The sequence below is a fragment of the Opisthocomus hoazin genome, chromosome 8 (assembly GCF_030867145.1).
Source record: "Opisthocomus hoazin isolate bOpiHoa1 chromosome 8, bOpiHoa1.hap1, whole genome shotgun sequence".
Taxonomy (NCBI): Eukaryota; Metazoa; Chordata; class Aves; order Opisthocomiformes; family Opisthocomidae; genus Opisthocomus; species Opisthocomus hoazin.
Window position 1 is genome coordinate 72,724,266 of NC_134421.1, and position 15,283 is coordinate 72,739,548.

General features: G+C 48.4%; 1 protein-coding gene across 1 annotated transcript in view; it reads left to right on the forward strand.

Moving 5' to 3' along the window:
• The window catches only part of LOC142362173 (uncharacterized), a 137,726-nt gene that overhangs the window by 40,533 nt on the left and 81,910 nt on the right, over positions 1-15,283 (forward strand). The window contains exons 8-20 of the mRNA XM_075428237.1: positions 433-562; positions 1,826-1,942; positions 2,750-2,905; positions 3,434-3,550; positions 5,719-5,865; positions 6,074-6,193; positions 6,817-6,975; positions 8,188-8,316; positions 8,636-8,785; positions 10,101-10,238; positions 10,684-10,830; positions 11,825-11,944; positions 15,087-15,233. Coding sequence (XP_075284352.1) covers positions 433-562; positions 1,826-1,942; positions 2,750-2,905; positions 3,434-3,550; positions 5,719-5,865; positions 6,074-6,193; positions 6,817-6,975; positions 8,188-8,316; positions 8,636-8,785; positions 10,101-10,238; positions 10,684-10,830; positions 11,825-11,944; positions 15,087-15,233 — 1,777 coding nt within the window. The remainder of the gene's footprint in view (positions 1-432; positions 563-1,825; positions 1,943-2,749; positions 2,906-3,433; positions 3,551-5,718; positions 5,866-6,073; positions 6,194-6,816; positions 6,976-8,187; positions 8,317-8,635; positions 8,786-10,100; positions 10,239-10,683; positions 10,831-11,824; positions 11,945-15,086; positions 15,234-15,283) is intronic.

The following is a 15,283-nucleotide window of genomic DNA, read 5'->3' on the forward strand; positions in this document are numbered from 1 at the left end:
CTTCAGAATCTCATAAGAACATAGTGAAAACACAGAAGGTGTCTCCATCACTCTTGCCCTCAGGTTACATTGAAAACTCCCTCTATGAGATTAAAAGAAACTTTCTTTGTCAAAGATGGTTGCTTTTCCTCCATTTTCTTCAAGGGGATTGGGGACCACCCTCACCCTTATGTACTCTCTTGTCTTCATGGAGTTTTTTCTGAGCTGTCCTGTGAAACCCACCCTTGGCACTGTCCTGTGTCAGTGCTGTGTCCAGTGTGAACCTGGATATCAGTGAGGATCGCAATGTTCGGTGTCTGTTTTAAGAGGCTCCTGCTCATGGAACTCACCTTGCATCAAAGGTGAAGCTTCATGCTCCCATCCTGTTGCAAACATGGGGATCTTCTACTGCCATGAAGGTAGAATGACGTCCTTTGTCCTCCTGTGTGACAGATTGTTGTGGATGGTGACAGAAGTACTGTGCTGGTGACTGATCTGAAACCCAACACCAAGTATGCCTTCACGGTGAGGGCCCTCTATGCAGATGCCCTTGGGGAGTCAGCAGCTGTAAAGGGGAAAACAAGTGAGTGTCTCTTCTGCAGTCATCCCTGTGTGTTCCTCGTCTGTATGGGCAGAGGAAAAAACCCACCTCAAACCATACATGCAAGGAGTGAGGGGTGGATGGGTAGGAATAGGTAGGGAACCACGAGTGGGAAGTACAGACATGAGTTTTCTGGAGAGACGTATATTCTAAACACCTCATTTCAGAAGTGGATGATCCAAAAGGTTTGGGTGAGCACTATGCATGCACTTAGGCTTTCATTTCACTTCAAGGTGAACACCAAGGTGGTATGATCATGGCCTTTAGGAAATGCCCCAAGTAGAGCTCTCTGGTCCCATGAAATGATCTAGGGTTCCTCTCGATTGCAATCTGCCATGCCAAATTCCTTTGCCATCACATGGCTGGCTGTAATGACAAGGGTCTTGGAAACAAAGGAGCAAAATCACTCCTGGCCAAACGCTGGAATGTGAGACACTGGGTCAGATGTGATGGATGGAGTGGGTTTTGTCCCAGAAGTCTCTGCACTGCTTTAATGGTTTTAGGAGTTTAAGGGGTGCGCTAATTCCACTCTCCTCCCTGTTTCGGATGAAGCGCCAAGTCTGCTTTGCCCAAGGAGTTTTGAAAGGAATTATTCCTTTCTTCCTCATCTTTTTTTACTTCCCCCACTCCCACCCCCTGCAATGCCATAAACTGTTTGTCTTCTTGAGGGAAGACCTCTGTCAGGATGAATAAATAAAGTGCCTCAACGAGGCTGACTCATATGTACTTGCCAAGAATAAGATGGAATGTCTTTATGGGTGGGAATAAAGTCATTTGATCTACTCTATTATTATCCCCAACATGAAGCCAGAGGCAGAAGCTATAAATCTGTCTGCCATGGCTGGCAGGATCAAAATGGGCTCCTCCTTGTAAGAGTTGCATCCATAGGCGCAAGCAGGATTTGATTCATGTGTCCTTGCTCAGTCTGCATGAAACCACTGCATAGTTTTCTCTGCTCAGGAGGAAATGCCTGTGGGTAGATGTTTCACGGTTCCCCACACCATTCAAAGGGGAAGGCCACAAGCACTCTGCCTTGGGGGTTTTCAGCTCGCTTGTCCAGCAGACAAAGGTTTGGTAGAGAGGGAGTGGTTCCTTTTGAGGAGTCAGCTGAAAAATAGGGAGAATTGGTGCTGCTCACCTTTGTGTCTTTCTCCTTGAAGACAAAAGATTTTCCAAGGGTCTGTGCCATGGCACTTTATTACAGCACTGTCACATCAATTTCTGCAATATTTTTGTATCCCAAAGCACCTGTGCCACTGGTCACCAATTTCCGTGTGGTAGAAGAAGGACTTTTTAGCTTGAAGGTGGCTTGGACACCTCCGCTGGGCAAACTGGAGGGCTACAAGATCTACATTCCCAGAGGTAAGTTCAGATTTTATTATTTTTACTTGGAGTTTGCTTTAAAAGGAGCAGTGACCTGAGGACAGGAAAGGTGCCATTTTGTCCGAGGAACAATGCACCACAGAGCTCCTGGCATTACTCTGGAAGGAGGCCAGCTTAGCCTCTTACAGATGGTTTGGTTCTTCCAGGACACAGAAGAGTCCTTTGAAGGACTTTCTTTTGAAGAACAAGATGAGGATGCCTTGTATCCATTTGCACTGTCACATCCAGATCTGCTGTGGATGATTTTCATACTCAAATGCCTGCTTTGGTGTGGATGTGGAGTGAGTTTAAGCCTTTGGTGTAGCTCACACTGACCTCTGCCACTCCATCTAAAAGCGGGTAGATTTAGACTGGATATAAGCAGGAAATTTCTTACGATGAGGGTGGTGAAATGTTGGCACAGGTTGCCCAAAGAGGTAGTCAATGCCCCATCCCTGGAAACATTCAGGGTCAGGTTGGACGAGGCTGTGAGCAAACTGATCCAGTTGAATATGTGCCTGCTTATTGCAGGTGGGTTGGACTAGATGGCCTTTAAAGGTCCCTTCCAACCCAAACCGTTCTATGATTCTGTGATTCTCTGTGTGATCTGGAGGGCTGAACAGCATGGATATGTCAAGCCTTAACTACAAACATAACTCTCAGCAATGTCACATGGGTTGGGGGACTTCAACCATGCAATTGAACCAGCTCTTGTGCATGCTCTTCATCATGTTGCAAAGACATCACCATGGGGTGTAGACAGGCAGTGGGAAGGTTTCACCATCACTCTTCTGCTTGATTTTGCAGCCAACAGACCAGGGATTACCTACGAGCAGCTTCTGCGGGGTGATGTCTCTTCCCATGTGCTGGATAACTTGCAGGAGGACAGGGAATACAACATCAGCATCTACGCGGTGTACCCCGAGGGACCGAGCCAGCCTGTGGATGCTGTGGGGAGAACACGTAAGAGCTCTGACACTGTGGCTGGTCCCTTCTTGCCCTGGGAGCTGTGTTCACACCCTTTGCTGTTGATAAGCACCTCATAGTTGGTCGGTGCTGCAGCTACATTTGCATCAAAAGGGCAGCGTTCAACATGTCCTTCCTAACTCAGCCTTGAGGCCTGTTCTTCCCCAATCACATGCATGGGCATTGATGCCCTCAAACACCATCACGCTGCTTGGGAGGAAGGGTGGGACCTTCAGACCCTGACAGAGCCTCGCTTCTCCTCCTGTGTGGCACCCACACTGCATAAAGCAAGCGAGGTAGTGCATCAGAGGCATTGGTCCTGGAAAGCAGTGGTCACGGATATGGTTGGTTTCACCACTGCTTTTATGAGATGCCTTCAGCCTGTCAGGGAGGGCAGGAGCCCTTGTAAATCCCTTTCCCACTGGCAGACAGGCTGGAGGAACAGCGATGCAGGGAGGGCAGCCACCAAAGTCCTCCACTGGCAAGTGGCTGCTCTGAAAGGTTCATTCTCTGTCCTCCTGCCAGTGAAGCTCCTGCCCGTGAAAAGCATCTTGCTGCAGAACGAGACCACCAACACACTCCAGGCAAGGTGGAGCCCTGTCCGGGGAGCAACAGGGTACAGACTCACCTGGACATCAGCAGGTAGAGATTCAGGAAGGGGTGCATGCATCAGCAAGCAGGGATACGGAGAGACAGGACCTGTGAGGTCCCCTAGGTACTGAGAGCACGGACACCTTCTGTGTCTAGACGTGCAGCAAGAAGCTGGCGGAAAACACGTTTTTTGGGATCTGGGAATGGTGGAGTTTTCTGCCCATGGGGATAAATCAGCAGCTTGCAACAGAGACCCGTACCATGGGTGTTGATGGTAAACTTCACCATGGATGCAAGAATACCTGCTCTGGCTCTGCATAAAGCAGGCTAACGGGTATCCAGCCTTGCTAACATGGGATTAGTGCTGGATTTACTGGACCTGAGTAGCCTTAGAAGGGATTAATAGCTGGAGAGAAGCTGGTAAGCAGAGCTGCACATCACACAGCCCCTGAGCATCTGGGGTTACCCCCTTTTTGGGGGGACTGGTACCACATTACAGACTGGAAGCGCGTGTGCCTGCTGCTTTTCTTTCTGTAGCGCTAAGGCCTGGCTTCGTCCCCCCCCATCCCATAATGCATCCTCAATCTCAGACAAATTTGGGTGTTTGAAGACAGATCTGCATTTGCAGCTGGAGCTTCTCCCCTACCCTGAACCCAAACGTTTTTTCGTAGCTGGTGTGGGGGAGCAGAAGTTAGAAATTCAGGTTTGATGGCATATTTTGGCCTCGGGAGATGGATGCTTCTGTGGTTCAAAGATGAGATGGGATGTCAGGACACCTGGGCTCCATCACAGGCTTTGAATAAATAGAACAATCTCCTCTGGCTCAGTTCCCCCGGTTATGAAATAAGGAGACATCTCGCACCAGGGGAGGGGGAGTTAGTTGGAGAACCGCTCTGAAGGTCACCAGAAGGGAAAATTCTTTACAGGGAAGATATAAAACTGTTTTTATCACTTTGTAATGAATGGTTCTCTGGAAAAAATCATGGCACACCCCAAAACTCTGCTGTTTACCCAGTCCTTGCTCAATACCCCAGATAGAAATGGAGCATGCACGTCCTCAGCCTGCTATGTTTTTGGAGTGGGGGACACCCCTTCTTGAGGGGACAGTGTGGGACATCCTCAGATGAAGCAGCAAGGGCACGTCACCTCCGCTCCAGCTTTGCTTTTTCCGAGCACCTCTTTCACCTGATACTGGTCCACCCCAAATCCAACGGTGGCAAAAATCCCGAGGGGCAACCCACCCTCACCGCTGGGCCCTGACAGGTCCTCCTCCCGTGCTCCGTCCCATCCCAGGGCCAGGAGTTATGGGTGCAGCAGCGTTGGGATCCAGACACCTTCTGCCCTTCCCTGTGCAGCCCTCCCAAGCGCTGGAGGGGTTTTATTTTTCTTCTCTGACTTCTAAGACAGAGAATAGATAAACATAAAGGAGCAGCTGATGTGGAGAGAAGGTCCATGGCATGAGGAGGGGGGGAGTGGGAGGGGGATGGGGCTCAGAGTGCTGGTGGAGCAGAAGATGGGGACATGGCACCCTCCAGTGACCAAACTGCAAATGGCAGCTTCTCCCCCAAAACTCCCAGCCTGCTGCTGCTGCCTGCACCTCTCTGCGCCTCTGAAGCGGGATGTGATCCCCACGGATTAGGTTTTAACTCTTCTCCTGCCATGCCGAGAGGTTTAGCTGAGCGGTTTCTAGTCCACAACAGGGACAGAGAAATGAGAAAATGTCTTTTTTTTTTGGCATCAGTTGGCTCCAGTGTCCTGCAGGGCAGGACAACTCCAGCACCGAGTCACCCAGGGCTGGGCTGAGTGTAGACTCTCTTACAGAAGTGCTCACAGCCCCATATGTGGCCATTTGCATGTTGCTACCTGATTTCTTTTCTTTGACCTGCAAAGCCCTGAGCTGCCTTGATCAACAGAATCGGTGATCGTTGAGGTCTTCCCAAGTGGCTGTGGGTTATTTCTACCTGCGTATACATTAGCTCCTCAACCAAGATCTCTGCTTGTTGCTCTAAGCCCTATCCCTACCATCTTCAGCTTGAGGACTTTGCTAGCAAGTGTGCAAGCCACGAGGACAAAATGCCATTCAATCATCTCACACAACTGTGTAGTTCTCAAGTGGTTGTTTGCATGATTGCCCACCACCCTCCCAGACAAGGAGACCCAAGGAGGGTGGTCCTCCTTGGTCTGACCCAAGGGAGCCCAGACATCATTTCGCTTCACAGAGGGCAGCATCCAAGACGTGAACCTCAGCAACATCTACAGCTACTACATGATCCAGGGGCTGCAGCCTGGCACAGAGTACACCGTCACCATCAACCCAATCTTTGGGGATGTCGAGGGCCCGGTGGTGAGCAGAAAAGCAACGACGGGTGAGTGTCCCACAGCAGGGGTAGGAGCCAGCCCAAGCAGACACAGGCAGGGGTCAGGCTGTGCTGGCAGCACAGAGCTGATGTCACTTGTAGTCACCACCCTGCCAGTCATCTGGTGCAGAAAGCAGTCTGGGTCATTACAGTTTTGGGGGACCACTTAGAAGCTGTTGGGATCCTGATGCAACTGGGCAACTCTGTTGTCTTGCAGTGGCATCGAGCACCGTCCAGATGCTGAAAGTGAGTGAGATATCCGTCAACAGCGCTCTGGTCTCCTGGGACTCAGTTGCTGGGGCCACTGGGTACCGAGTGTCTTGGGGTCCTACACCAGGTAAAATCCTACTTTCCTCCAGCCTGCATCACCTCCACCTCCTTCTGAAGCATGGGAGATAAGGCACTGGGAACCTCAGGGATGGTGGGCGTAGGGGCAGGTCCAGTTCTGAGCAGCCTCTCCCACAACTTCAGGGCATGAAATGAAACCTGAAATTATTCCTGGACCCGACACACAATGCCAGCAGGCAGGGTCCCTGCAGAAAATAGGTTCAGCCCGACCCCGTATCCCAGTGGGTGAAAGTGTAGGACACTACCTTGCCTGGTCATCCAGCACAGGGGCTTTACAATTCCCTGGAGATGCTGGGGAGGGGCAGAGCACACACTGGATCCACGATCCACCCTGGACTGCAGCACATTACTGTAGGCCCTGGATATAAGAGGTGGTTTGGTTCCTTTGGTTCCTCTCAGCTGGTTTGGATCTTTTAGTCATTTGAATTCCCAAATAAATAACCATAGGAAAACTCTCTCTTGCCTCAGAGAGCATATGGGTGTCCTACAACAGTGTTTCAGCTGGGTCAGAGATGAACTGCCAGGGAAAACACAGTGTCTTTCCCAGTATGCAAAAGAGCTGCTCTCCAGATTCTTCAGTCTTTACCCTCTTCTATTTTATCTCACCCAAAGAGTTCTTTGGCAAAGACCGTCCTCGCCAGCTGGCCCTCAACAAGTCGATCACAGCCTACCAGCTCCGCAACCTGGCCCATGACACCGAGTATGTGATTTCAGTCTATGTGCTCTTTGGCTCGGTGGAGGGACCGGGGATCACAACCTCAGCCAGGACATGTGAGTATGGGCAGGACATTCAAGTAGCTACCACAGCACACAGCCCTTTGGTGGCTGCTTCAACCTTGTGTATCTCTACTAAGGCCTTTTCGCTGTACCTCCTGCACCCTGCTCCCATTAACTTCCTCTTACATCAGAGGCCCCGTGGTGGTGGTCCTCTGCCCTGCCAACCTGCTGTGCCTGGTGGATGAGACCATGAATCCCAAAGGCTATAGGTTTTCTGCCTGGGAGTCTTCAGCTGCAAACTGGAGTCAATGATGTGCTCTGCAGTGGATCTATTCATGTGTGTGGGCTTGGGCAGAACTTCAGGTATGAACTGCCCAAGCTGCACTCACTGAGCTTCCAGGCATCCCAAAATCCAGACCAATAGCCAAAGTCTTCAATGCTGTCAAAGAGTACAGCTGGAAAAGAGATGAGACCTAGGTAAATTCTGCTGTAGGAAGAGGGAGATAGAGGGAGAGAATCATTCCAACACGGAACTTGCCGCGTGGTCACAAGGGCTGTCCCCTGGCTCAAAGGGGGGGACTCCAAAGAGCCATTCTGGGACATCAGGTTGCCTCAACAACAGTCAAGAAATTAAAAATTCTTCTCGTAAAACAGGGGAAGACGGTGGTCTAGTTGATGGCCAGAGCTTGTTCCTCCATGGCAAGCTTCTGGATTGCTACATCTTCGTGGGGGGAAGGCAGCAATGCTGAGTGTGGTGATCAGAAAGCAGAGGCAAGATTCACACAGTACCAGATGTATCCTTGGAGAGGTTTAGACATGGCAGGAGGTGACTAGCAATCCTGAAATACCATATGGAGGTCGTGGGCTGACCCTTGTGAAGAAGAACGCAGGCAAACACCGATGTTCAGTACCCATGGGAGCTGTGGGTGGATGTTTCACCCTGCAGGCAGTGTGGGGCCACTGGGATCTGGATCTCGTGGCTCCCTGGATCCCTGTACTGCCTGGTCTGGGCTTGCAGAGGGGCTCTCACCTGGATCTAGAGCAGAATGTGCTCCTTGGTGCTGAGGGAGGTGGGTTGTACATGCATGGCCCAGACCTCAACCAGTACCAACTGATGTCTGTCCAGGTGAGGATGATGAGATGCTGACGATAAGCAAAGATACTGCTTTTAACCCTGGTGTATAATTTTGGCCTCATTACGCTGCTACGGAGGAGCCCGGTTGGACAGTAGTCAGGGCACTGTCTAATGCTGTCCTCACCTTGCAGCTCCTCTTGGCTACGTCTCCAATTTCAAGGTGATGTCCTACACCAGCACAAGCCTGTCTATGGCATGGAGTGCCACAGCAGCTGCCACCAAATTCAAAGTCACCTGGAGCCCCATGGGAGCAGGCAAAGGTGAGAAGAGAAAGGGTACACGTACTCATTCCTGGCACAGATCCATATCTGTGGCCGTGGCCATGGCCGGCATGCTTCCAAACTCCTCATCTACCACCTGGGGTAGAAAAGAGATCTGACTATTGAGAAACACGGTCCTCAGCCTGCACTCATTAGCGATGGTGCCTTCTCTCTTTGTATTCATACTCTTCTATTTATGAAGATAATCCCCAAAGCTCTAAAACAATAGTACAGCAAGAAATGGCTATTTTCTTTGGAGGAGATGCCACCAGCCTCAGTGGTGAGATATAGCCTCTGAAATATCACTTTTTTTTTACAGAAAACCAGGTTGCCAAGACTCAGTACCTGGGCAGTAGAGTGTTGGCTTACCGGATTGACAACTTGCTGCCCGACACCCTGTATAAAGTCAGTGTTCGTGCTGTCTTCAGCAAGACCGAGGGGCCAGAGGCGGCTCTGACTCATCGCACAGGTATGTCCTGGTGGAACAATGTTCTTTGTGTTAGCATGCAAAGGCTGGATTCAATGGGATCCTGGGGTGCATCAAGAAGAGTGTGGCCAGCAGGACAAGGGAGGTTCTCCTTCCCCTCTACACTGCCCTGGTGAGGCCTCATCTGGAGTACTGTGTCCAGTTCTGGGCTCCCCAGTTCAAGAAGGATGAAGAGCTACTGGAGAGAGTCCAGCGGAGGGCTACAAGGATGGTGAGGGGAATGGAGCATCTCCCCTACGAGGAGAGGTTGAGGGAACTGGGCTTGTTCAGCCTGAAGAAGAGAAGGCTGCGAGGGGACCTTATAAATGCCTACAAATATCTGAAGGGTGGGTGTCAGGAGGATGGGGCCAAGCTCTTTTCAGTGGTGCCCAGTGACAGGACAAGGGGCAATGGGCACAAACTGAGGCACAGGAAGTTCCGTCTGAACATGAGGAAGAACTTCTTCCCTCTGAGGGTGACGGAGCACTGGAACAGGCTGCCCAGGGAGGTAGTGGAGTCTCCTTCTCTGGAGATATTAAAGACCTACCTGGACAAGATCCTGTGCAGCCTACTGTAGGTGACCCTGCTTCGGCAGGGGGGTTGGACTAGATGACCCACAGAGGTCCCTTCCAACCCCTACTATTCTGTGATTCTGTGTGATTCTGTGATTCATGATCTTGTGCGTGGTGGAGTGACAAGAGCAACTCTCTACAGCTGGTAGCAGCAACCCATAGCTGTTCACATGGGTAGGAGTGGACACATCCTTCTGCATGTTAAACAGGCTTGACCTAGGTAGACAGCCCTGGACATATTAACACGCTCCCCAGTCTTATTTATCCACAGCCATCTCAGGAATGCAGGAGCGTCTCTGCAGGCACCACTCAGTGTCAAATCGCCAGCATGCACTCTTGAGGGTTGCCATGCCTGGATTTGTGCCTCTGCCTCTTCAAACTTGGGGTCCTGGGTTCTTTCAGTGTCTTTTACATGTGAGTTCATCCAAATCACAGTTCCCCATGGTGTTTTGAAGATGCATCCGGACAATCTGTCCTCTCTTGGCCCCCTCCTCATGTGGCTGTGTCGTGTCACTGGATTTTGCTGCAGGCGGTAAGAGATGCGGATGAGATCCCTCAACTTAACTGCACAGTGCTCTTCTCCATAGACTCATTAGGAAATGCAGCCTGGCATCCCTGGATAATGTCTGGAAAGTAGACATTGCATACATACCCAAAGCTTCCTTCAGTGCCATAGCTTAGACCCGTGAACTCTGCATAACTTGGGCTGTTACTTCAGACATCTCATCCTGGTGAATATTTTGCAGCATCTCTTGGAGACTCCAACCCCATCCAGACCATTCAAGATGTGAGGATTACCGACACTGGCGTAAATAGTTTGAAGCTGTCTTGGAGGAGGCTTCCTGGGGTAACTCACTATAAGATATCCTGGGTGCCATTCAATGGTAAGCAACCCCGTCTCTTAGTCAGGTGCCATATGAGGACAGCACAAGGAAACCCAGAAAATGGGAGCTTAGCTCGGCTCGTTCCTTTTCCCGCAGATGATCGGGGTAGATGGGGACCGTAATGTCTATGGGGGCAGGTTGAAGCCCTGTAACCAAGCCAGGTTTTAGTCTCTGACAAAGATGTCCATTGGATATAGGCATAGTTGGGATTTGTGGGAAGTCAAAGAAGTGGTGCACTTCCAGCAGCGCATGTGAAGTCTTTGTGAGCAGATCTCTCACCTGCCCATGCCTCAGTTTCCCCATGTGCAAAATGAGCTCATAACACTCCTCCCTGGTCAGGTCCCACAAGATCTGTGTGAGGAAGCTGCTGTAGCAAGGAGTGTTGCTAGCAATTACCTTGCCCTTTCTATGTACACTGTGGGGTGTTTGGAATGTCTTCTCTTAGGTGGCTTGGAAACCTCCCAGCTGGTGGCAGCAGAGACAGTCTCCTTCACAATCCCCAAACTGAAGGAGAGCACCACCTACACCATCTGCATGTCTGCAATGAATGGGGGACGGGAGGGAAGCCCCACACTCCTCACAGCGAAAACTTGTGAGTACAGAACCACTGGGTGAGGACAAGAGCATCTCCACATTAGTGCTGGGGGCTCTCTCTTCTTCAGGGCTCTGATGGTAGGTGAGGATGGAAAAAGAGCAATATTGGCTGTTAGACACCTTACTACTTCTCAGATCCCACCAGCCAGCATGCCAGAAAACATGCATTGGTCCTTTCTTCTTATTACTGAGAAACATTGGGACTTTGCCTGTCTTCCCCTGCCAATAACCACTGTGAGATGATATTTTTGTGACAAGTTACCTTGGAATTACCTCTTTGGTTACAATATCTCAACCATTTCCAGTAGATAAAGGCAAACATCACTCATGACTCTGTGGCATCATGCAACTTGATTGATGCTGCAGGGTAGGCAGATGTGGAGATCAAGTAGGGGTGGAGATCGAGGGTGTGGAGCCAATGCTGTGCTTTCAGGGAGCGCTAACATCTAGCACAAGTGAGCAGGCAAAAACTTTACTGCCCGTCTCAATACCTGAAATTTCACAATTAGTTTAGAGAAACACCCAGCAGTCCAGGCTGAAGATCTGCCAACAGATTTTGCTAAAACACCACCAGTTCCTACCAGCTGAGGATCTGATCTGATATAGCTTTCTGGAAAACCCCTGAAATGCTGCAGGGACTCCTTCCTCTCACCAGAAGCATGGTGTTTTAGGAAGCAGAAGGTCTCGAAAGCTGTTTGCAGGCTAAGCTGTGTTTCCTGGCACACACGTCTTTGCACCTTGGGCTAGATATCATCGAAGAGACTCACCAGCAGCTGGAGCTGTGGACAAGTGTAGCAGAGATGTGCTCCATGCTCAACATTCCTAGCTGGACTTTTTGCCTTTGATTTGAGTGTGGCCAGGATTTGCATCTCCTAAAGGACGTGTCCAGGATTTGCGTCTCTCAAAGGACCCATCAGCTTGCTTTCAGCTTAGTCAAGCTTTCGGTGGTAGCTTCTACCCACCCTAAGCTTTGTTTCTATCATTTCCAACAGTGGATTTACCCAAAGTGACTGAGTTCACAGTGCAGGAGGCTGCAGAGACCAGCGTTTTGCTGACTTGGATGGCTGTTCCCGGAGCATCCACGTACCTCTTAACATGGCGCGTGCCCTCAGGTAATTTTTTGGTGACGGCAGGAAGAATGGCTTTTAATTTGGGCCCCTCCTGTGTGAGCTGCGCCATCACCCAAGGGGATTTCAGGATGGAGCATGGACATATCTGGCTTGCCCTGTGGTCTGTTTGATTCAGTACCTGGTCTTAGAGCCAGCTGATGCTGCAGAAGATACAAGTGGTAGGTATTAAAGGGGAAATTTCATTCCACCACTAGCCTTCAGTTGCTGCTGTTTCCTTCAAGAGTCATGACTTGTGTCTCCAAGTGCTGCCCAGTGTGACCTGGGGTACATGATGTTATTACTGTTGGCACCAACACTGTTCCTTCTTTTGAACCCATCAGGACCCTGTTTAGCAGGAGAACAAAGAGTTGAGCCTGGGGGCTTCCGTACATCATGTCCCTTCATCTCAGCTTCTTCATTTGGGTGAAAGAGGGGGAGAGAAATGGAAGCTGGCCCTCTGAGGAGGCTCACAAGATGACCTATTTGGCCATTGCAAAATCCTCGGGGGAAGAGAAAGAAAATGTGAAAATATCTTAGAAAAAATCCTGCTGGTTGGCATTATCAGTGTCTCTTCCTCTAGAGTCGCTACCTGTCCATCAGCGATAGTTGCAGTGAACCAAAGAAAGGTTGGTTTTTGTCATCCATACAACCTGAATTCTTATCTGTTTAAAAGCTTTGCTATATAGTAAAGAGCTTTTAAACCTTTCGTAATCATTCCTTACAATTTCTAGTGTATATGTCTTTTCCCAATTGATTTGGGCTTACAGAGTTTGCCCTTTTAAAGTACCAACTATATATTTTTTTTCTCTTGGAGTGGGCTTAAACCTTTTTGAATATAGCAAGTTTCCTGTCATTGTTGCTTCAGCCACTAACTTTTTGCTAGGGATCAGTTCATCTTCACAAGTCAATAAAGAAAACGAATCTGACACAATTCCCCTGTGCTTCCTGCAGTGCTTTTTGAGTTACCAGGTTGTCAGCTTTAATTTTTTTTAATTCCAAGGACATTTTGGTATTGGCAGCTTAAGACTTGCAGCATATGTCACTCAGGATGAAGTCTCCTGTGGTAGCATCATTTTTTTGCTCTACGTATTATGGATAAGTGATTATGGAACTGAACATTCAGTTCTCTAGGGTGATTTAAGTGATCTAATGCAACTGTTCCCCTCCTGTGCCATGCTGTTAAAATATCGATCCATAAGCATTCAAAAATCATTGTTTTCAGAGTTGTCAGGGGCTCAGAAATGGATAATACCATGTCTGACAGTCCCCCTGTGCCCTTACACGATCAATCCTTCTGAAATAGGTTTATAACTATTGATTTAACATTCCAATCAGATTAATCTTGCCACCACATTTCAATAGTACCTACAAGATCAAATTTATGCTCGTAAGTAAGTAATTCCAATTACTCTTGTTTAATTATCCAGGCTGGCAGCATTAGTGTATAAAGGCAATTAAGAATTTTGTCTTTTTTTTTCGGTCTCTTGGTGCCTTGATTAATTTTCTTCTCCACAACTTGATTTTTTTCTAAAGGACTACTCATTCATTACTTATTTCCCTTGCCCAGCTTTTAAGCTCATTTAATGCCCTCCTCCCTGCCAGCTAACTCTATCCAGCCTGCCCTATAAAAGATTGGGTCCCCTTCTATGCAGCTTGAGGTTGTCCCAGCTGTAGACCTCCTCGTTCCAGGGTTACACAAATCCAAGCCCATGTATGTCAATGGGGCTCCATCCACAGCCAGCCTTCCTTCCCTGTGCAGCAGCAAGGACTTTGGAGAAGTTCGGCTGGGCATTGCAGCTGAACTTCTTTCTCTTTTCTTTCTACCTTGTCTTGACTGTTCTTGGAGCACCAAAGTCGTGGTTGTCTTATCCACCTAATCAATAGAAGCTCATTTAAAACTTCATTTGGACCTTAAGCCTCACGGTCTCTTGTCCCTTGCAAAACATCAGCTTCATTCTTTGTAGAAAATTGGCCCCAGCAAAGATGATCTTCCTTCTCCAAAGGCTGCAGACTTCTTCCTGCAAGTGCTTGCCAGTCTTGTGCTGGACATCCCTCCCTGGTATGATCCAGGTACCTCCTACCTCAGTCCACCATCGAAGTATTCTGTCTGTCCCAGAGTGGGAGTGTGGTAACCATACACTGCTTCTCATTGCGTGAAGGACCCATTATGAGAAACAAAGGGGTTTAGTGCTACACGGTGGCAGAGCTGCAAAAGGAGAAGTAGCTAAACTTGGCCACTTAGGGGTCTAGGCAGGCAGGTTGGGTGGTGGGTTGTCGTAGATCTGTGCTTCAGCAGAGCTGTCAGCTTGTGTTTCATACAGCAAAGCTCTTCAGACAAGGTAGCATGGCATCTAAGCCAATTATAATTATTTTAACTACCCAAGTAGAAGAGTTCGAATTACTTCAAGGGGGACTTTTTTTTTTTTAAAGGAGAAAAATTTCCCTTTCAAAAATTTTTGGGGGTAATTGAGATCATCTAATGAAAATGAAACAGATTGTTTACACTGGTTTAATTTGTTTCCATAGAAACTGACCTTTTTTATTTTTTAAAGGGAAAACAGTATTTCAGAATGAAAAGGTGCAAGTTTCACTTTGAACAGTGTCAAAACTCATCAATCAATATTTCCAAAGACGACAATTATAAAATGTCAAAACATTAGTATGACATTTTCACAAGTTTTCCCTATCATTATTTTAAATCAAAACTATCTGTTGTATGCAACCAAATTTCTCAAGTAAGTTTGGTTCTACTTTTCATCAAACTTTTCATTAACAAAAGAGAATCCTGTTTCTATACATGCTAACCACTGCAAACTCTCGGTCTATCACAGAGCTCAGCCTCAGACACCACCCGGACCAAATGCCCTCTCTAAAAACTTGTACAAATTCCAATTTTCTTTTCATATTCATGTACTCAAGAACACCCTTGTCAAACACAAACGTTGTCATCTGGTTTAGGATCTGACCATTGCAGTTTGCAAACATGTCTTACCAAGAGCCTCTGCTCCGAAGCCCAGGACTCATCTTGTCCTCAAGCTCCTTTTTGCCAAAGGTGGTGTCATTAGAAGATGGGATGCTACAAAAATGGGAGTTATTTTGAGTTTCTCTGGCTCCCATTCAATGCATCTTTATTCCTTTTTTACAGCTTCTGAATTTTCCCAGGAACTGTTATCGGCAGGTTCTAAATCGTATCGAGTGACAGGACTAAGTGCCAAAGAAATGTATTTGTTTTCTATAAGACCACTCTTTGGAGATACGGAGGGACCAGAGACAACAATCCTTGGGCAAACAGGTATGAAGGCTAGAGACTTCTGTTGAAGTTTTACCTAGGTAACTGCTATT